Raw genomic sequence first — 23,374 nt, 5'->3', positions numbered from 1 at the left:
GGCAAGCTGCTCTTTGGGGTCGAGCTGGACAAAATTGTGACTGATCTCGGCACGTCTAAGGGCAAGAGGTTACCAGAGGTCAGGGCTCGTGCCAGTGGTGCCCGCCCCGGTTCCTCCAAAGGACGGTTTCAGGAAGCCTGTCGGTATCGCCCGGGCAAGTCTGGCTCCTCTGCCCCCTCTTCCTTCAAGAGGAACTTCTCTCCCAAGCAGCATTCCTTTCGCAGAGACCGCCGTCCCGGAGGTGCATCATCCGGTCCTCCCCCAGGGTCTCGTACCCAATGACGGGGCCCTGGTCCGTGGCCCAGAGCAGATTGGAGGACGCCTGTCCTCGTTTCTGGTAGAGTGGACCAGGGTAACTTCAGACGCTTGGGTGCTGGAAGTCATCAGAGACGGCTACAAGCTAGAGTTCTGCCGACCCTTAAGAGACGGGTTTGTGCACTCTCCCTGCAAGTCTCCGGTCAAAGCTGTGGCAGTGCAGCAGACTTTGGACAATTTGATCCGCCTGGGTGCGGTCGTTCCGGTGCCAGAAGATCAGCTTGGCAAGGGACGTTACTCCATTTACTTTGTGGTACCAAAGAAAGGAGGTTCTGTACGGCCTGTCCTAGACCTCAAAGGGGTCAATCAGGCCTTGAAAGTTCGGCACTTCCGAATGGAGACTCTCCGCTCTGTTATAGCGGCAGTGAAGGCAGGGGAGTTCCTGGCATCCTTGGACATCAAGGAAGCTTACTTGCATATTCCCATCTGGCCTCCTCAACGCTTTCTGCGTTTTGCAGTCCTGGACCGACACTTCCAGTTCAGAGCCCTCCCGTTCGGGTTGGCTACTGCTCTGCGGACCTTCTCCAAAGTAATGGTGGTCATCGCGGCCTTCCTACGAAAGGAAGGAGTATGTCCATCCTTACCTGGACGACTGGTTGATCCGAGCCCCCTCTTATGCAGAGTGCGGCAGAGATGTAGACCGGGTGATTGCTCTTTTGAGCTCCCTGGGGTGGATCATCAACTGGGAGAAAAGCCAGCTGCGCCCGACTCAGTCCCTGGAGTATCTGGGAGTTCGTTTCGACACCCAAGTGGGCAGAGTGTTCCTGCCAGACAATCGGATTGTCAAGCTTCAGGCTCAGGTGGACCAGTTCCTAGTAGCCTCTCCTCTTCGGGCTTGGGACTATGTGCAGCTGTTGGGCTCTATGACGGCCACGATGGAAGTAGTGCCTTGGGCCAGGGCTCATATGAGACCACTACAACACTCTCTGTTGCATTGCTGGACTCCAGTGTCGGAGGATTACGCTGTGTGCCTTCCCTTAGACCCAGCGGTGCGCATGGCGCTGAGCTGGTGGCTGAGGACAGACAAGTTGTCCGCAGGAATGCCTCTTTTGACCCCGGAGTGGGTTGTCATCACGACGGACGCCTCTTTGACGGGCTGGGGAGCCCACTGCTTGGGAAGGACAGTGCAGGGGCTCTGGTCTCCTGCAGAGGCAAAGTGGTCTATCAACCTCCTGGAACTCAGAGCCATTCGGTTGGCGCTTTTGGAGTTTCTCCCAGTACTGGCGTTGAAGCCAGTATGGGTCCTGTCGGACAATGCCACGGCTGTGGCCTATGTCAATCGCCATGGAGGTACCAAGAGCGCCCCTCTAGCCAAGGAGGCCATGAATCTATGCCAGTGGGCGGAAGCGAACCTGGAACAGCTGTCGGCGGCCCACATTACGGGAGTCATGAATGTCAAGGCGGACTTTCTCAGTCGCCATACCTTGGATCCCAGAGAGTGGCAGCTATCGGCTCAGGCGTTCTTGGACATCACGAAGCGCTGGGGCCAGCCGAGCCTAGATCTGATGGCGTCATCGGCCAATTGCCAAGTGCCGCGCTTTTTCAGCAGAGGACGGGACCCTCGATCTCTGGGAGTAGATGCTCTTCTCCAACAGTGGCCGACACAGGAGCTTCTCTGTGTTCCCGCCCTGGCCCATGTTGGGCAGGGTGCTAGACCGGGTGGCAAAGCATCTGGGCCGGATAATCCTGGTGGGTCCGGACTGGCCCTGGTATGCAGACTTGATCAGGCTGTCAGTGGACGGCCCTCTGCGGCTGCCAGCGGAGCAGGGCCTGTTGCATCAGGGTCCCGTGGTGATGGAGGATCCCTCCCCCTTTGGTCTTACGGCCTGGCTATTGAGCGGCAGCGTCTGAGGAAGAAGGGCTTCTCAGACAAGGTCATCGCCACTATGCTGAAAGCGAGGAAGCGCTCTACTTCTACTGCTTACGCCAGGGTTTGGCGTACCTTTGCATCGTGGTGTGAGGTAGGCTCTCTTTCTCCCTTCACTGCTCCAATTTCTTCAGTGTTGGCGTTCCTGCAAGAAGGTCTGGAGAAAGGCCTGTTGCTCAGTTCCCTTAAAGTCCAGGTAGCGGCTCTGGCTTCAGGAGTCGCCTGAAGGGTGCTTCCCTGGCCTCGCAGCCAGATGTGGTGCGCTTTCTCAAGGGAGTTAATCACCTACGCCCTCCTCTGCGCTCGTTGGTGCCTGCGTGGAATCTCAGTCTGGTGCTAAGAGCCTTGCAGAAGCCGCCTTTTGAACCCTTGTCAAGGGCATCTCTGAAAGACCTGACGTTGAAAGCAGTCTTTTTGGTGGCTATCACTTCAGCCAGACGAGTTTCTGAGCTCCAGGCGCTATCATGTCGGGGAACCTTTCCTGCAGTTCACTGAGGCAGGAGTGTCTATTCGCATGGTGCCTTCCTTCCTGCCCAGGATTGTTTCTCGTTTCCATGTGAATCAGCAGCTCTGCCTACCCTCCTTTCGTAGGGAGGACTACCCAGAGGAGTACTCTGCTCTCAAATATCTAGATGTGAGACGAGTCATCATCAGATACTTGGAAGTGACCAATGATTTCCGGAAGTCGGATCATCTGTTTGTGCTGTTCACAGGTCCTCGTAAGGGTCTGCAGGTATCCAAGCCTACAGTGGCACGATGGGTCAAGGAAACCATTGCAGCGGCTTATGTGGCCGCGGGGAAGATGCCGCCTATCCAGCTGAAGGCTCACTCCACTAGAGCACAGGCGGCCTTGATGGCAGAGGCTGGGTCCGTCTCCTCTCCTTGGCAGAGATTTGTAAGGCGGCAACTTGGGCATCGGCTCATACCTTCTCCAGGCATTACCGCTTGACTGTGGCTGCTCGGGCGGAGGCCTGTTTTGGAGCTTCAGTGTTGCGGTCAGGGATTTCTATGTCCCGCCCTGGGTGAGTACTGCTTCGGTACATCCCACCAGTCTATGGATTGATCAGCATGATGATATGGAAGGTAAAATTATGTATCATACTTGATAATTTTCTTTCCATTAATCATAGCTGATCAATCCATAGCCCCTCCCAGATATCTGTTCTGTTTATATTCTGGTTGCATTTCAGGTTCAAGTTAGTCTTCTGTTCCTGTTCAGGAGGATCTTCATGTTCAAGTTTTTTCGATTGAATTCTTCTGGAGTTGAGACGATTTTGTGTTACAGTAAGCTGCTGCATTCCTCTCCCCTCCGTTTTACAGGGCTGGATTGAGACCTAAATTCTGCTGGCGCTCCCTCCCGCTTTGTACCCCTCCCGCTTCGGCGGTGTTGGGGTCAGTCAGCTCCTGTTGCGGTTGCAGGATAAGCCAGATCCCCCTGCATCGGCGGGTGTGGTGTCCCTCCCCCGCTCCGCGGGGATGAGCTGGACTGATTCCCCTCCCCCACTTGTGTGGGGATGAGCTGGGTTGATTCCCCTCCCCCATTTCGGCGGTGGTGAGTGTCCCTTTGTGGGTGTAATTCTCTAAGTGCTGAGTCCTGCGGATAGAGCTTTGATATCGACATACTGAGGAGTTTCCGGCAGCACATGACCACATATAGGTAGGCAAAAGGATTGCTCTCTATCTCCACCTGCTGGTAGATGGACACAACCCACCAGTCTATGGATTGATCAGCTATGATTAATGGAAAGAAAATTATCAGGTAAGATACATAATTTTATCTTATGAGATTGGGAGATTGTGCGTATAAACTGCAGATAATGTTTAATGCAAGCAAGTTCAAAGTGTGCATGTGGGAAAGAGGAACCCAAACCATAGCTATGTGATGCAAGGTTCCATATTAGGAATCACCGCCCAGGAAAAGGATCTAAGTGTTACAATGATATGTTGAAACCCTCTGTTCAGTGTGCAGCGGCAGCTAAGAAAGCAAATAGAATGTTATGAATTATTAGGACAGGAATGGAAAACCAAAAATGAATGTTTTATCATGACTTTGTACAATTCCATGGTGTGACTGCACCTCGAATACTGTATGCAATTCTGGTCACCGCAGCTCAAAAAAAGATAATGGAATTAGAAAAGATACAGAGAAGGGTGACGAAAATGATAAAGGGGATGGGACAACTTCCCTATGAGGAAAGACTAAAGCGGTTAGGACTCTTCATCTTGGAGAAGAGATGGCTGAGGGGGGTGGGGGGGGGATATGATAGAGATCTATAAAATACTGAGTGTAGTGGTACGGGTAGAGGTGAATCACTTGTTTACTCCTTCCAAAAATACTAGGACTAGGGAGCACGCAATGAAGCAACTAATACATTTAAAACAAACCAGAGAAAATAATCAATGTGTAATTAAACTGTGGACCAGAGAATGTAGTAAAAGCAGTTAGCAGGGTTTAAAAAAAAGTTTGGGTAGTTTACTAAATGTCCATATGCCATTATTAAGATGGGCTTAGGAAAAGCCACTGCTTATTTCTAGATAAGCAGCATAAAATGTGTTGTACTGTTTTGAGATCTTGCCAGGTATTTGTAACCTGGATTGGCCACTGTTTTAAACAGAATACTGGGCTTGATGGATCTTCGGTCTGTCCCAGTATGGCAACACTTATGTTCTTAGATGGTTTTCACATTCAGGGTCAGTGGTCTGACTAGGAGGAACACCTTCACATCAACCTTTTCGAACTTCGTACGATAATGGGATGCTCAGAACTTTGTATGATATGGAATCCTCTGAAGACTTTCATTAGGCAATGCACCAAATTATCCTCATTCAAATAGGCAGCCAGGTTGCCATGTAGTGTGTTAACAAACAGCGAGGCACAGGATCATTCCTTCTGTCAGGAAGCATTGGGAATGTGGCATTGGTCAGCTAGTTACGGCATGGTGATCAGAACTACTCACCTGACAGGGAAGAGCAACAGTCTGGCAGACAGGCTGAGCAATATCATGTATCTGCATGAGTGACTTCTGAATTCGATTTTCCAAGAGTGGGGCACCCATTTGGTGGTTCATTTCGCCATATCAGTACTGTTCCATATGAGGGTCACGTGACAATCCAACATTGGATACTTTGCTGAAACTCATGCATGACTGAAGGACCATGATCCTTACTTGCCAAGGCAAATATAGTTCCTACTACTTTGTAGTTAGCTTTCTAAGGCCTGTGGAGACTGGCATGCTTTCTGACTGTCATCACTTAGAGTGAGGAGTCTCTTCTACATACCAGCCTCTAGTCCCAGGCCTTCACAGGCTGGATATTGAGTTAGTTCTCCGAGGACAAGCAGGCTGCTTGTTCTCACGACTGGGTAGACGTCCACGGCAGCCCCCACCAACTGGAAGAAAAGTCTCGCAGGAGGTCCTGCACGCGGGGCACGCCCACCGCGCATGCGCGACCATCTTCCCGCCCATGCGCGACTGCTCCCGCTCAGTTTCTGTTTTTCCGCACTGGAGAGAGACGGAGTTTCGTCCCTCTCCTTGTCAGCCCCGGAAAACCGTTTCGCTCCTTGTCCGCTATTTCTTGTGTACGCGCGTTCGTGTTACTGTTTTTCATCGTGTTTAAAAAAAAAAAGTAGAGAAGTCTCCTTTTCATCGAGTGTCTTTTTTTCCCTGTTTTGGCCTTTTTACTGCCACCATCTACGGTTTTGACCTCACCAACGCGATTTTCCCGTCTGTCCTCGAAGGTCCCAAGCGGGTTTAAAAAGTGTGGTCGGTGCGGCCGGCAAATCTCGCAGTCCGATACTCACGCTTGGTGCCTCCAGTGCCTCGGGCCAGAGCATAATTCCAAAGCGTGCACCTTGTGTCTCGGCTTGAAAAAGCGGGCGCTGGTGGCGAGGCAAGTTCTTCGGGACCGTCTTTTTGAAACTTGCGGCGGCATCGGTATCGACAGCGGGGAACTTCAGCATCGGTACAGGTGTCGACGACTTCGGTACCAAGCATGGCATCGACCCCAGGAGCACAGGTTCCTTTGGCCCGACGACCTGCCAGCGATGGGGGTGGTGAACAACCGAGTGTGCAACCCATCTCGGCTGGTCCCGCTACCCAGGACCATCGGGACTGAACCCTGTCGGACCCGACCCCAAGGGGGCGCGGGGACTCCATCTCTTTCTTGTCCGTGCCACAGAGTGCCGATGACGGACATCAGAAGAAGCTTGCCAAGAAGCACCGTCATCGGTCGTCCACGGCGCATTGGACTGGAAGCTCAGGGGCGTCGAGAGACTCGGCCCTTAAAAAGCGCCAACGCCGGGAGGAGCGTTCCCCCTCCATTGAAGAGGTGTCGATGCGCAGGTCGTCAGGCACCCCGGTACCGTTTCCTGGACCCGGACAGCTTTGAGTACCGATGCCTACACCGGCTCCCCAGCCTCTCCCGATGGCGGCCCTGGACGAGTGTCTCTGAGCCATCCTCCCAGGTATCCTAGAGGGGCTGTTGCGCCCGGCCCTACCGGCACCGGGGGGTGCTTGCGCCCTCTGCGCCGTACTTGGAAGCGCCGGCTGGCTCTGGCCCTGTGATGCGGCCTTCGACACCGGTACCACTTGCGACGCCGGTCTTGACCGCCACTCAGGAAGAATCCCCGTCGACGTCAATGGAGGGAGCTTCGTCCCCACCGACGCAGGGGTCCACCTCTCGGCACCATCACTGAGGAAATGGTTCCTCAGGGTCGAGACATGCCCGGTTGCGGACTGAGATCAGAGAGCTCATGTCCGACACAGAGGAGGAGGCCTTGTGGGGAGAGGAGGAGGATCCCAGATATTTCTCCTCTGAGGAGTCTACTGGTCTTCCCTCCGACCCCATGCCTTCACCGGAGAGGAAGCTCTCACCTCCAGAGAGCCTCTCCTTTGCCTCCTTTGTCCAGGACATGTCTGTGAGCATTCCCTTCCCAGTGGTCACCGTGGATGAGCCGAGGGCTGAGATGCTCGAGGTCCTCGACTATCCATCACCACCTAGAGAGTCTTCCATGGTACCGTTGCACAATATCCTGAAGGAGACGCTGCTTCGGAACTGGTTGAAGCCCCAATCTAATCCCACCATCCCCAAGAAAGCAGAGTCCCAGTATAGAGTCCACACTGACCTGGAGTTGATGCGGCCCCAGTTGCCACATGACTCAGCGGTCGTTGACTCTGCTCTCAAGAGGGCCAATAGTTCGAGGGATACCGCCTTGGCGCTCCCGGGGCGGGAGTCTCACACCCTGGACTCGATTGGGAGGAAGGCCTATCATTCTTCCATGCTCGTGACCAAGATCCAGTCATACCAGCTCTACAATTTAGTAGATTGTTTTCAAGCTTGTAGAGTTTTTTTTCGTGTCTCTGTAGTCAGTGCCAACTTGTAGTATTTTGTTTAGCCTGTCTTATTTTGATCTTGTATCTGTTTTGCGCTTTCCTCCATGCGGTTCTATCGATTTCACTCTTGTTTTTCATCCAGGCTTGTTTTCTGCAGTGTGTTTTTAATGTTTTCAGGTCCGCGTCGAACCAAGGAGCTATTTTGTGGTTATGTCTGGTTTTAGTTTTCATAGGGGCCATTTCATCTAGTATGGTAGTGCTGTTTCTGTCCTATTCTGGTAGGAATTCTTCAGAGTTAGTAGTTGGTGACCATTGATTATCATATATAGCTGACCAAATTAGTTGGCTCAACCTTTGCCTTGCAAAATGTATGGTTTTATTGTCTGTGGTGGTCGCCATGTTCTTTCCATTAGAGGGTCAGGCTTAGTTTTATAGTGGTCGGACCAAGGAGTTTCAGTCCATTTCAGGTCCTGTATTTTGACGTTTGCGTCCAGTGAAAATCGATATGTGAGTAGGTCTAAGGCACTGATGGTCTTTGAAGGAATTCGTCACATTCTTTGGTGCTAACAGTGCTCCGATCTTCTAAGTGTAGGTTAATATTTCCTATAATCATCATATTGGTATTGGCTACACATGTGTGCAAGATGAAGTCCATGAAGTTAGTTTGTGCCACTTTTTTTTTAATTTTTCCTTTTCCAGCTGTTAAGATCCGTTTTAAATATTATGAAAGTTTTTAATTATTCTGCTACTAAATTATAGAATTCTATACCAATTCAAATTTGGAGTATAGGTAGAAATTTACATTTTCGAACAGCTTTGAAAACTTGTTTGGTAAATATTTCTGATTTATATAATCTTGTGATGACTGTATTTGAACGTTGTGTTACCCGCTTAGATTTTATTTGGCTATAACATTAACAGTGTAACTTGTATTCCACTAATACTTCACTGTTCAAAGCTCAAAGTGCATTCCAGTGAGAAATAAGCTGGACATTTCCAGCAAAGTTTACATACTCTGTTTTATAAAATAAACTGAATAAAGTAATAATACGTGCTACTAGCTTGCAAAACAAATTTCTGAAATAAATGGGTTTTTATATATTTTCAAAGTTGAAAATAACTTGAACCAGTATGTAAAAAGATCTGACCATCTTTACCAAGGCGAGCTGCTTGAAAAGAAAAAAAGACTGTCTAATAGTCATAGCTTTTAACAAAGGAAAATTAAATAGCTGTTGATCTAGTAAACTTAGATAAGCAGGTTATAAATGTTTGGAATGAAATGAGATCTATTTTCATACATGGAGGCAGTGTATACAAATCTCATGCATATTTGGGAAATTCTGAAAATTTGACTGGATTGCCACCCTCAGGGACTGAGGTTGGAAAACCCTGCTCTAAAGCAGTGTTTCCCAAGTCCAGTCCTGGAGTACCCTTTGCCAGTCAGGTTTTCAGGATATCCACAATGAATATGCATGAAAGAGATTTGCACATAATAGAGGCAGTGTATGCAAATCTTTCATGCATATTCATTGTGGACTAGACTGGACTTGGGAAACACTGCTCTAAAGCGTTGTGAAAAAAAAAGGTGGAATCAACTTGTTTTTACTTGAAAAAGAAAGTTTCTCCAAGCACAACCAGGATAGCAAGTCTTCACATCTGGGTTATCTCATGAGAGCCTTTGTAGATGACCTTCTCCATCTGAATAAAAACTTACAGAAGCCTTTGTGTTGCACCCACCACACATGTGCATGACTTCTGTGTTGTATGATCCCAGTGGTTCTTCTTAGTCTTCATTCTTCCAATGAACTATTAAGTTGTACCTGCTTTCCTCTCTGGCAACTTGTTTTCAAATGCATGCCTATCGCAGATAGCCTTGTTGCTTTCTACTCTTAGTTTTCCTAGCTAGGGTTTTCAATTGCCTTTTAATGGCCATTTGTGTTCCCAGATGTTTGAGAGGGGCTCATGAAGGATATGGGAAGATCTTCAGCGTTTCTAAGTCTGGCACCAGCCTTGAAAGGTCCAAGAAGTGCACTGGTCACACAGGATGCATCAGTATTAAAAGCCCATCAGGGACAGATATGGACTGATAACTGCTGGTTAAAAAAAAAAAAAAAAGGATTGATTAACCCTCATCAAAACTGAGGGCAGCCAGTGTCATGCCTTATAGGCCTACAAGCATCAACATTGAGCTTTGTTAGAGCGTGATGTCTAGCACAGAGGTAGTGGCAGTTGCTTCTCTTCAGTGCCTGAGAGGCCACACCAAAGGTCTAAGATGAGGCCACAAATGATACTTAAGTGACCCAGGAAGATGTCTTTTAACTACTACCCTCTCTTTGACGTAGTAGGAGCTCAGTGGGAAGATCTTGACTCCTTAACGCAGTGTTTACATTGTTTGTAGAGTAATGCAGCATTCCTCAAGAACATGCTCTAGAAGTTTTTAATCAACACTGGATCCTAGAAGGTCATCTGTTGATTTTATCTGCCCTGTTGTCTATCTCAAGTACATTGGGGAAGGAAACTTACGTGTAGCATTGGCATACATCAGAGCCTAGATGCCATGGGTGAGAAATGCACTAATTAGCATTGATGTTTAGCCAGGTACATACTCAGACTTCACTGAAGTTCTTTTCTGGGTATGAATTAGAAAACTCCTGGGATTCTGATTGAGAGTCTACAGATGATGATTCAATAGGTGTACCTTGGATACCTCTCCTATGCATAAAAGAAGCATCTTACCCCTAGCTCTCTCTCTCTCTCTCTCTCTCTCTCTCTCTCTCTCTCTCTCTCTCTCTCTCTCTCAAAAATGGCTGCTGCAGTTTCATTCAGTGTGGAGATTCAGCAGGTCCCAGGGCAGAAGTGTTAGACATCATTTAGTTGCTCCTCCTACCCCCAGGGAGAACATAACTGTGCCCATTCACAAGATTCCCATTCTCAAGGCAAGTGAGAGAAGACACTGTCTTGGCAGAAAAGCAGAGCCATATAATTCTAGCGGCACAATGGTCTCTGAACTTTGGTGTAGCTAAGATATTTCATGAGTAGGGCTAATCCATGTTGAATCTTCTCAGAATACAAAAAACACCTGAGTTCTGCTCTAGCATAGGGACTGGAAGAAAGTTAGCAACTGCTGCCTTCCTGCTGGATTGGGGAGGGTCTTCTGTATGCATTTCTGTTGATTCTGTACATAATAAAGACCTGTCCTAAAAATCAAACAGAGGACTATGATTCTCATATCCCTCTATTGGCCAAAACAGGTCTGGTTTCCTCCTCTTTAGGAAATATACATAAGAAGACCCATAAGACTGGGAAATTCTCCAATTCTAATCATGCAAGCTCGGGTGATAACTGCTGCATTACAGCAGCTTGAGAGAGTTTGCAGCCCTAGGATTGCCTGTTTCTCTGCCCCCTTCTTTGGCTTCTAGGAGAAACATACTCGATTGGTCTTGACAGTTTTAAGTGAAAAGATTCTACACATAGATTCTTGCATATCCTCTACATTTCTGAGTTGATTTAACAACTAAGTCAATCAAGGTTCATTTTAGTGCAGTTGGCACTACCGTAGACATGTAGAAAGTAAATCCATATCCATACATTGTTTAGTTGTTTGCCTTATGCGGGCCTTACTTGTGTTGAAGCGTCCAATCAAGCTGCTTGCCGCTTGGGGCGTTAGCATTGTTCTAGTCTATCTAATGATAGGTCCTTTTGAACCATCAGACTAATGACCTGAAGTATCTGACCTGGGATATCTTGCCTGATGGTGGTCACTTTAGCATACAGGGTTAGTGAACTATAGGCCCTCATGATAGATCCACCCTACACTAATTTAACAATAGTGGGGGGGGGGGGTTTTGCATACCCATTTAGAGTTTATTAGTGGTGATATCCACCTTAATGATCTTGTCATCTTTCTAGCATTTTTTTTTCCTAGGCTATACGCCCACAATGGTAAATGCATCTTACATACTTGGCTTTCTACTTAGAATGAACTAAAGCCTTTAGAAAATCCAGTTTGCTTCTCGTTGCTTTTGATCCTAATAAACCTGGCTTACCATTGCCAAGTGTACATGTATCAGTTGGCTAGCAGACTACTCTTCCACTTATACGCAAGGACTTTTAGAGGGTCTTGTCAAGATTTACAGTGTGAGCTGTGGCTGCCTCTGAAGCCCGCTTAAGGTTGGCCTCATGGAGGAGACCTGCAGGGCTGCAAACGGACTTCATCAGTCCATATATTCCAGTCTGTCCTTTTGGAATCTTGAGTAGAGTTCAACTATCTCCCTAGGGCCCATATTCTTGATTTCCAGGTTGCCTTAAAAAAAAAATGCAGAACTAGAAAAGGACAATTGCCACCAAAAACTAGTTTTTGGTGTCTACCTGTTGGCAACAGCATTCATATTTTTCCCTATTTTTGTGTTGAAAGCAACAACATGTAGCCAAAGGATCCCAGATCTCCATGGACAGTAGGATACAATTGTTTGCATACCTTTCTTGGGAGTCCTCTCCTAAACTTGGCTATTATAGTGACCTAGGAGATGCTCCATGATGATGGGTTGGTAGGTCAGGCACATGCACAGGCTTCTAGAAATTTTTCTTAAGCTGGAGAGATTTTATTTGCATAGATCCATCAGATGTTGCCCAGATGTGATGACTTAGGCCCTTCTGTCCAGGAGAACAGCTATTACTGGTAAGTAACCTGGTTTTCTCAGAGGACAAACAGTAATGTCAATCACAAATCATGGGTTAAACGTTTAACTCTAGATTCCTTTTGTATTGTAGGGTGAAAATTTAACTGAGGATGAAACTGATGAAGAAAGGTACGTGGGGAATATCTATGCTTTTGTTTACACTGGCATATGCTCCACAACTGTGGAAATTTTGTTCTTTAGAAAATCAACAAGAAAGCTGTGATTATTTTAAAGAATTTACCAGAGAGATTAAAGTACACATGGTGTAAATAAGTAATTTCCTTAACATCCCTCCAGACTGGCACAGGTAGATGGGTAATGCACTCCTACCAGCAGATGGATACTGAGAACACTGGGTTTTGGTAAGAATTGGTCTCCAGCTAATGGTGGAAGTGGTAAGCCTGTGTAGTCCTAGTTGGGTGCTCAAGCCTTAGTGGGTTTCTCTCCCTATGGTACTTTGGAGCCTTCCCATTTTCCAGGGCAGAGGGTGGGATTAGTCTTGAATTAAAAAAAAAAAAAAAAAAAGTCTCATTTCAGTGCCATTTTTTTCTTTCCCTGCTGGACTGGGGCTGAGGTCTGCCAAGATCTCTTAAAGCCCTGAGGATGTCACACCTGGGTGTCCAGGTTTCATGTCTCTCCCTCCCCGCCCCCCCTGTTGGAGTGTTGCTGTTCTGCCTTGGCTGACCACCTCTGTCTTGCAGCAGACAGTCAGCCTTGAATGCCTGCAGGGTCTGCCAGAGGCTATCTGATTTTTAAAAAATGGGGAGGGGGGTATTAGTTTTCAGTCATTCCCTTTCAGCCCAGTCCTTACTGGTAGGTGTAATTTTATCAGGATGTTTAGTCTGCGAGGTGCTGCCAGCACTTGGGAAGGGTCCTATGTTTGCCTTTGGTGCAGTTGGCTGCAATGAGCTCTGACGCTCGAGCGCTGTTCTGTCAGCGAAGGGGTGTTGATGCAGTAGGGCATTGTAAATTTTGTGACACCAGCGGAGGCCCTGAGATACACAAATCTGCTGCCCGGGGGTTGTCAAAAGCTAGGGCTCCCTGTGAGGATACAGAGGCAGGAGGCTTGGATGTTTCTGTCATAGCAGTGGTTCCAGTTTTGGCAGGTACTGCCAACATCTTGCAGACAGCATCTGTTCTGGAGCAGAAATCTTTCTTGGAGCCTGTGCTTCTTTATCCTTCACAGCAGGGCCCAGAAATGCAGCAAAGCCCTAACTCCCTTCCAATTGTTTTGAGCCATCTAAAAGGCCTTTTGTCTTTGAGCAGGCGGTCAGAGTGGTCAGGACCTGGGATCCCTCCTCCTGCTCCTAAGAGACAATGTTTGGACTGGGATGAAGAGGGTTTCCTAGAAGCTGGCTCCCATCTCTGAGGAGAATGATTGGGAGTGGCATGAGGAGGACCCTTGGGGCAAGAACACCTGGCAGAAGCATAAGACTGGATGAAGGATTTACCATTAAGAAGAGCTACAGGATTTTATTTCACAGGTCTTGGCTATGCTCAGATTTGAAGAGGACCCCAAGGAGTCACTGCAGACAGTGGATCCCTTGTTGAAAGGGATTAGGAAAGCTTCCAGATACTTTCCCATGTACCAGGACACATGAGCTATCATCCAGATCAAGTGGAATTCTCCAAATGCTCTATTCAGGGTGGCCAGGTGTATGGTATGCCTGTATCCTATTCTTGAGTCAGATAAGGGAGCCTTTGACACCTCCGATGGCCAATGTGGTGGTCTTGGTAGTTACTAAGAAAAATACAGTCTTAGTGGATGGTGGCATAGCTCTGAAAGACCATCAGGACCACAGGATGGAGGCTGTCCTGAAGCAGAGCATCAATGTGGCGGCCCTGGTAGTACAGGTGGCTGTCTGTGGGGGCCTGATGGCCAGAGCTCTGGAGCAACCTTTCCATTATCTAGGTGTGACTAAATTTGGCTTTATGTTGAGACAGTTGCATAGCGTGCGGAGGTGGTCACAATTCTTTTCATGCCTTAGTTCTCTCTTAATTTCTAGACTTGATTTCTGCAATGTCACTTTTGCTGTTCCATCCAGAATACAGCCATCTGTCTTATTTATCATGCTAAGAAATTTAATTCTGTTTTTCCTCTACTCAAAGCCATCATTGGCTACCTGTATTTAAGGCTTTCCGTCTGGGATTCCCTTCCAATTTATCTTCTCTAACAATACCTTATTCCTCTCTACAATATTCCTCTCCACAATTACAATCAACGATGATCATTTGGTACTTCCCAGCCCTAAAGTGGCTAAGCACGAACGTATCCGGCATTGCTGTTTTTACTTTCTAGGCTCTATATGGCATAACCTCCCTCTTGCCATTTGTGGAGAATTGTCACTTTACAAATTCAAAACAGCATTAAAATCTTGGTTATTTAAGCAGGCTTTCAATCTGTGATTATAGTGAGGGCTTTGTGACTTTCTCTCCCATGTTTACCTTCATCCCTTCTCTTTTTTACTGTCTGTCTTTTCCTTGGTCTGTTCATTATGTATGAGGTTTTTCTTCCCCTCCTATCCCATTTGATATTATAGTTCTTTTTTTCAAATTTATGGTTTTTTTTAGTATGTAAACCGCTTTTCTCTGTGCACCAGTCAAAGCAGTATAGCAAATGTCTACAAAGAATGAAGAGAATGTTTTCGCTGGTGAATTAATTTATCTCTAGTCTGTCTGCCCTCCTTCAGTAATATACTCAGTCCCATCTAACTTGGGTCCCAGGTAGGGTCATCATCAGGGCCTGGGTCCCAGAAGCGAGTAAGTTTATAGTATGGATTGTTAGTGCCAACAAATCAGGTAAGGGTTATGTAGAGAACCATATAGGGAAGGTTAGGCATGCAAGCTTATTTGTACGTATTGGTACTTTTACAATAAGTACAAGGTTATAAATAAAAGAAAGTAGAACAATATAATGGCCCCAAAAATATACAAAAGTGTTAGAGGATTATAAATAGAGTGCCATTCAGTAACTTCACGTATTTGTAACTGCACTTCAGGCATAATAAATAAAATCTTTGTACAAATAAAAACAAGAGTATTGCAACCAAGGCGATTATAACAGAGAATATATAACAAGGAGATTTTAAAGATAATCAGGTTCTAAACACTGTTGAAAAAAGTCAATCAATTGCACTGTAATCAGAATTGCTTTGCAGTGATGGTAGTTTTATTATATTTGTATCCCACACTTTCCCACTAAAAGCAGGCTCAATGCGGCTTACATAGTAACAGGTAACACAGAATTTTGTTATGTAAAGTAGGAAATTAAGTATAACATAATAGAAGGATGGATGGGTAGGTAAGTAGAGACTGGTGATAGAGGAGGGTAAGGTGGGAAATTTCTCTTCAGTATATGTAAGGTATATGGGTTCATGAGATTAAGCTGGGTCTTTTGGGTAGGCTTGTTTGAATAGATGGGTTTTTAGTGCTTTTCTGAATGGTAGGTGGTCATGGATTGCTCGGATAGGTCTATGGAGAGTGTTCCGTAGACGGCTGCCCAGGAAGGAGAAATTGGATCCATAATAAGTTTTGTATTTGAGACCTTTACAGCTGGGGTAGTGCAGGTTGAGGTACTTTCGTGAGGATACAGACATGTTTCTTGCTGGAAGGTCGACCATATTTATCATATAGTTCAGAGATTCTCCGTGTATTATCTTGTGGATTAAAGTCTGGGCTTTGAAATTGATACGTTCTTTGATTGGGAGCCAGTGTAGTCTTGCACGGAGAGGAGTTGCACTCTCAAAACGTGATCTGCCAAAGATGAGTCTTGCTGCTGTATTTTGGGCGGCTGAAGTTTTTTTTTTAGGATATAGGCTTTGCAGCCTAAGAAAATACTGTTGAAGTAATCAGCATGGGTAAGTACCGTGGATTGCTCTAAATTCTGGAATGTTTTCTGGAGTAGATATGGTTCTACGCGTTTCAGTATCCACATCATTGTGAACATTTTCTTTGTGGTGGATGTGGCGTGATTGTCGAGGGAGAGGTGGCTGTCTAGTGTCACTCCAAGGATTTTCAGGTTTTCAGAAATGGGGATTGTAGTGCCGAAGATGGTGAGATTGGATGGGGGAATTGTGGAGTGCTGAGATGAAAGGATTAGGCACTGTGTTTTTTCTGTCCTGAAGTCTTTCAACTATAAATAAGATAAAGGCAATGATGAAAATAATAAGACAACGTATTATAATAAACCAAAGAATATATCGTGAATCAGGATTCATCATCGACTGATATAGTATTGGAGTTTGTTGCATCTGTGAAGGGATTGCCTATATCTAAAAAGTTTAATTTAGATAACGGATGGTGTATTGCCAGTTAACCTCAGTTAAATGTTGAACAATGGAAATAACTCTCAGTGATGTGGTGTTTGGTTATTTTGGAGGAAAAGACTTCAAATGCTTAACCTTTTTTGTTAACTGTTAATTAACTTGGATTAACTTTATTTGGTTAATGCCTTCAATATCCAACATTGAAGATATTTCCTCTTATAGTGGATGTCGGGGTAGCTGGTCACTAGTCAAAAACTTCCATTTTAAACCTACTATACCCTTCTATTTATAAAGGGAAGTCTTTATATTCTGATGTATACAGAAATGTTATCTGAGCTGATAGCAGAAATCTGGCTGGGAACACTCTACAGCAAGCTTCTGTTTTGCAATGAGCTTCTAGAGGTAAATCAATAGCTGCGAATACCCCACAGTGGTTTCACAAGTCATAATTGCAGAAGCCGCAGGACATACAGGATTTTGATATGGTGGAGGAAGCTCCGGAGCTGAGGGTGGCAGCAACGGAGGTGGTAAAGGGGTAGAACTCGGCAGAGATCTAGATTCAGCATCTCTGTCAGCGATTAGGACAAATTTGTTAATGGCCTGCAAGTGCTTAAGGCGCGATTTACCAGTGTTATGGTGTTTATTGTATGCAATTAGTCGTTTTAAAACAACAAGGTCAAAAGAACCATTAATAGGCCAGTGAAGGTCATTATCTTTTTTTATTCCATTTATTGTACCATTGGGCACAAATAAGGGTGAGTGTGTTTTTATCACTAGGGAAAAATTTAATAACCATGTCCAGAGGAGAGGGAGAAGACATATACCCCACAAGTAAAGTATATGTATAGATGTAAAGAAAAAGTAATACTCACCACTCGATGAGCCGAATATGCCCAAAGCTAAGAGAATGGACGTGTGCACCGAGTGGTCTTCCCCAAGAGTCTCGCAGTCAACCCTGGGTGAATCGCTATCACCAATAGATCTTAAGGGGTACCATTACTGGCGTCCCAGCAAACGTGTGCGCCCTTAGTATCACCATAGATAGAAACAATAGCATTAAATGGCATGCACATTGTTAGGTTAACATCGTACAAGACGGAATCACAAAAAGTTGAATTAATTCTCGGCTAAATGTAGTAGACGTATACCCTCGCTTAAGGCGGAATCCCAGAAAATTAAAAAGTTTATCTCGTCAAGGCAGGATCACAAAAGAAAAAAGTAAGGTATATAATATGGGAAAAGGACAGCATAATATAAACACGGAATCACGTCGGTGTTAACCAATTGAATTAATTTTTTTTTAAATAGGGAGAGTGAAACAAGACGAGATCAATTAAACAATAGTAAACAAAGAAAATGTGGTATTAACTTGATTATCCCAGTTATTAATTATCTAAATCATTATTCCACATTGATCGTCTGGTTGGCTTCTTCAAACCCAAGATGGTGTATAGTCCAATTAATTTCGTTGGAAACATACTTATTGTCCAATATTAGTGGAAATAATACACCTGATTTCATTTTTTTCTCTTTTAAAACCAGAAGTTATTTAACAGTACAAACACTTGAATCTCTAATCCAATTCCCACTGATTAAGGTAATCCCAGTTTCACAGGCTTCACTCCTTTTGAATTAATATACTAAGAGGAATCATTTCAGAGGAAAAAAACTTTAGGAGTCATACCCGGAACTCTGGGAAAACAACAATCTCGATATTAATCATCTGTAATATTCATTTTGTTCAAATTTTTCTGGTCTATTAGTTTCAAAATCTTAACCGTTTCCTACTCCTGTAGAACTTCATTTGCTGTATCAATTTTCATTCTCAGAGGATTCGATTCGATTATCCATGTGGCTCACTAATAAGATTATATCTGAAGCAAAATTATTTACTACCACCATTAGGTCCTGGTGCGCCTTCCAGATGATATTCAATGTAACCTCCAAGGGAGCCAAAACCTCCAAGCTGATAGCTCTTACGGGTTTAGGAGTGGCACCGCCGACACGGGTTCAGCTGTAAATGACTTCCGTTTCAGCATACACTCCTAACTCACTCCTCCACTCCTTTGGACATGGTGGTTAAATGACTCGGGAGCGATGAAGTTGTTACCAGGTCCAAGAGCATCGACGCTCCCTCGTCGGCGCTAATCAAAGGACTCATCAACCCAGTCATCTGTGGGCAGCTCGTCGCGCAGCGGTCCCACACTTGCTGCACAGGGGACAAAATGTTAGTCATCGGTGGCTGACCCCCCCATTGTCCCCTTCCTCTCAGTTAAGGTAACTGCAAATGCAGAGAGGACATTTCAAGTAAACAAAGACAGAACTTCAGAGGACAGCTGGGCCGTTGAGCGTACGAGCTTCAGGTCACCATCTTTCCACTCTGCCTAGTTTGGGACACTCTTTGTCTGGTTTCTCCTCAGAGGCCTGTCTGATATGGGTAACACTTCAGCATAGCCCTCTGAGTCATTGAAACACAGAAGCCCAGTAGCGTACCAAGGGGGGGCGGTGGGGGCGGTCCGCCCCGGGTGCACACTGCTGGGGGGTGCCGCGGCGCTCGCCTGCTCTGAAATCGCTGGTTTTGCGCGTTCGCTGCAGCTCCCTCTGCTCTGCCCTGTAACAGGTTACTTCCTTTTCCGGGTCAGAGGGAGCTGCAGCGAACGCGCGAAGTCAGGGAACTCTGAGCAGGCACGCGCTGCGGCCCCCCCCCCAGCGGCGTGCACCCAGGGGGGGGGGGGGGGCGCTGCACCCCGGGTGTCCCCCCCCCCCCCCCCTTAGGAACGCCACTGCAGAAGCCCCTCCACCACTACAAGGTGGTGTCCCTTCGGAGGGGCCAATTGAATTAATTTATCTCTAGTCTATCTGCCCTCCTTCAGTAATATACTCAGTCCCATCTAACTTGGAGTATCCACTACTTCAGTTAGTAGAAAGGCTTATAAGATACTAAGTAAGGAGAGACAGGCACAGAAGGCTATTACAATATGAGAATAAGCATTTATGTTTAAATCTATTCATTAATTTATATTTAACAAGCATTCTACTTGTGCAGAAATACAGCGTTAAATATAAACCAAGAAAAAGTATCATACATTATTATTCATGACATAATATTTATATATATATTCAACGTTTCCTTAGACACTATTCGGGGACATAGTGAAAACTTGAGAAGAATTATTTGTGGATTAACTTAGCATATAATAAGGCTACACATGGTGGCTTCGCATAATTCTTATATTATCTCAGTTATTTAGTATCTAGAAAAGATTTCAACTGTTCTGGTATAAAAAAAGAATATTTAGTCTCAGCAAAATGGACCAAACATTTACAAGGGTATGCGAGGAAAAATGTCACTCCCAATTTCATGACGACTTGTTTCATTTTCAGAAAATCTTTCCTCCTATCTTGGGTCTGTCGGGTTACGTCGGGATAAATCCAGATTTTCTCCCCATAAAAAGGGGTCTTTGGTAATTTAAAGTAAAGTCTCAAGATCACATTTAAATCCTGTTCAAACACAAATGTAATTAGCAAAGTGGCTCTGATGGTTATTATTTCAATTGATTGCTCCAGAAAAGCAGAAATATTATCAACATCAATATTAGGCTGTTCATTTACATGTTCATGTTGTCCCTCTTTCATACCTGTTTTTTCGATATATAATGGTTCTTTATGTAACAGCGAATGCTACATACCTGTAGAAGGTATTCTCCGAGGACAGCAGGCTGATTGTTCTCACTGATGGGTGACGTCCACGGCAGCCCCTCCAATCGGAACACTTTCTAGCAAAGTCCTTTGCTAGTCCTCGCGCGCCGATGCGCACCGCGCATGCGCGGCCGTCTTCCCGCCCGAACCGGCTCCTGCCGGCCAGTCTCATATGTAGCAAGACAAGAGAAGGGAAGACACAACTCCAATGGGGAGGCGGCGGGTTTGTGAGAACAATCAGCCTGCTGTCCTCGGAGAATACCTTCTACAGGTATGTGCATTCGCTTTCTCCGAGGACAAGCAGGCTGCTTGTTCTCACTGATGGGGTATCCCTAGCCCCCAGGCTCACTCAAAACAACAACCATGGTCAATTGGGCCTCGCAACGGCGAGGACATAACTGAGATTGACCTAAAAAATTTACCAACTAACTGAGAGTGCAGCCTGGAACAGAACAAACATGGGCCTAGGGGGGTGGAGTTGGATTCTAAACCCCGAACGGATTCTGAAGCACTGACTGCCCGAACCGACTGTCGCGTCGGGTATCCTGCTGCAGGCAGTAATGAGATGTGAATGTGTGGACAGATGACCACGTCGCAGCTTTGCAAATCACTTCAATAGTGGCTGACTTCAAGTGGGCTACCGACGCTGCCATGGCTCTAACATTATGAGCCGTGACATGACCCTCAAGAGCCAGCCCAGCCTGGGCGTAAGTGAAGGAAATGCAATCTGCTAGCCAATTGGATATGGTGCGTTTTTCCACAGCCACTCCCCTCCTGTTGGGATCAAAAGAAACAAACAATTGGGTGGACTGTCTGTTGGGCTGTGTCCGCTCCAGATAGAAGGCCAATGCTCTCTTGCAGTCCAATGTGTGCAGCTGACGTTCAGCAGGGCAGGAATGAGGACGGGGAAAGAATGTTGGCAAAGCAATTGACTGGTTCAGATGGAACTCCGACACAACCTTTGGCAGGAACTTAGGGTGAGTGCGGAGGACTACTCTGTTATGATGAAATTTGGTGTAAGGGGCCTGGGCTACCAGGGCTTGAAGCTCACTGACTCTACAAGCTGAAGTAACTGCCACCAAGAAAATGACCTTCCAGGTCAAGTAATTCAGATGGCAGGAATCCAGTGGCTCAAAAGGAGGTTTCATCAGCTGGGTGAGAACGACATTGAGATCCCTTGACACTGTAGGAGGCTTGACAGGGGACTTTGACAAAAGCAAACCTCTCATGAAGCGAACAACTAAAGGCTGTCCTGAGATCGGCTTACCTTCCACACGGTAATGATATGCACTGATTGCACTAAGGTGAACCCTTACAGAGTTGGTCTTGAGACCAGACTCAGACAAGTGCAGAAGGTATTCAAGCAGGGTCTGTGTAGGACAAGAGCGAGGATCTAGGGCCTTGCTGTCACACCAGACGGCAAACCTCTTCCATAGAAAGAAGTAACGCCTCTTAGTGGAATCTTTCCTGGAAGCAAGCAAGATGCGGGAGACACCCTCTGACAGACCCAAAGAGGCAAAGTCTACGCTCTCAACATCCAGGCCGTGAGAGCCAGGGACCGGAGGTTGGGATGCAGAAGCGCCCCTTCGTCCTGCGTGATGAGGGTCGGAAAACACTCAATCTCCACGGTTCTTCGGAGGACAACTCCAGAAGAAGAGGGAACCAGATCTGACGCGGCCAAAAAGGAGCAATCAGAATCATGGTGCCTCGGTCTTGCTTGAGTTTCAACAAAGTCTTCCCCACCAGAGGTATGGAGGATAAGCATACAGCAGACCCTCCCCCCAGTCCAGGAGGAAGGCATCCGATGCCAGTCTGCCGTGGGCCTGAAGCCTGGAACAGAACTGAGGGACTTGTGGTTGGCTGGAGATGCGAAGAGATCTACCAAGGAGGTGCCCCACACCTGGAAGATCTGTCGCACTACACGGGAATTGAGCGACCACTCGTGAGGTTGCATAATCCTGCTCAACCTGTCGGCCAGACTGTTGTTTACGCCTGCCAGATATGTGGCTTGGAGCACCATGCCGTGACGGCGAGCCCAGAGCCACATGCTGACTGCTTCCTGACACAGGGGGCGAGATCCGGTGCCCCCCTGCTTGTTGACGTAATACATGGCAACCTGTTGTCTGTCTGAATTTGGATAATTTGATGGGACAGCCGATCTCTGAAAGCCTTCAGAGCGTTCCAGATCGCTCGTAACTCCAGAAGATTGATCTGCAGATCGCGTTCCTGGAGGGACCAGCTTCCTTGGGTGTGAAGCCCATCGACATGAGCTCCCCATCCCAGGAGGGACGCATCCGTGGTCAGCACTTTTTGTGGCTGAGGAATTTGGAAAGGACGTCCCAGAGTCAAATTGGACCAAATTGTCCACCAATACAGGGATTCGGAAAACTCGTGGACAGGTGGATCACGTCTTCTAGATCCCCAGCAGCCTGAAACCACTGGGTAGCTAGGGTCCATTGAGCAGATCTCATGTGAAGGCGGGCCATGAACTGTGGAGGCCATGTGGCCCAGCAATCTCAACATCTGCCGAGCTGTGATCTGCTGGGACGCTCGCACCCGCAAGACGAGGGTCAACAAGTTGTTGGCTCTCGTCTCTGGGAGATAGGCGTGAGCCGTCCGACAATCTAGCAGAGCTCCTATGAATTCGAGTTTCTGCACTGGGAGAAGATGGGACTTTGGTAATTTATCACAAACCCCAGTAACTCCAGGAGGCGAATAGCTCATCTGCATGGACCTGCAGGGCTCCTGCCTCGGATGTGTTCTTCACCAGCCAATCGTCGAGATATGGGAACACGTGTACCCCCAGTCTGCGAAGTGCCGCTGCTACTACAGCCAAGCACTTGGTGAACACTCTGGCGCAGAGGCGAGCCCAAAGGGTAGCACACAGTACTGGAAGTGACATGTGCCCAGCTGAAATCGCAGATACTGTCTGTGAGCTGGCAGTATCGGGATGCGTGTAGGCGTCCTTCAAGTCCAGAGAGCATAGCCAATCGTTTTCCTGAATCATGGGGAGAAGGGTGCCCAGGGAAAGCATCCTGAACTTTTCTTTGACCAGATATTGGTTCAGGGCCCTTAGGTCTAGGCTGGGACGCATCCCCCCGGTTTTCTTTTCCACAGGAAGTACCTGGAATAGAATCCCATCCCTTCTTGCCCGGATGGCACGGGCCTCGACCGCATTGGCGCTGAGAAGGGCGGAGAGTTCCTCTGCAAGTACCTGCT

General features: G+C 46.8%; 1 protein-coding gene across 1 annotated transcript in view; it reads left to right on the top strand.

The window, feature by feature from the left end:
• Positions 1-23,374, top strand: part of ZNF638 (zinc finger protein 638) — a 426,212-nt gene that overhangs the window by 313,394 nt on the left and 89,444 nt on the right. Inside the window, exon 20 of the mRNA XM_030192174.1 lies at positions 12,283-12,320. Coding sequence (XP_030048034.1) covers positions 12,283-12,320 — 38 coding nt within the window. The remainder of the gene's footprint in view (positions 1-12,282; positions 12,321-23,374) is intronic.

Source organism: Microcaecilia unicolor, chromosome 2, assembly GCF_901765095.1.
Source record: "Microcaecilia unicolor chromosome 2, aMicUni1.1, whole genome shotgun sequence".
In the NCBI taxonomy this organism is placed as follows: domain Eukaryota; kingdom Metazoa; phylum Chordata; class Amphibia; order Gymnophiona; family Siphonopidae; genus Microcaecilia; species Microcaecilia unicolor.
The sequence above is the reverse complement of the archived record's forward strand: the minus strand, read 5'-3'. Positions and strand labels throughout refer to the sequence as shown.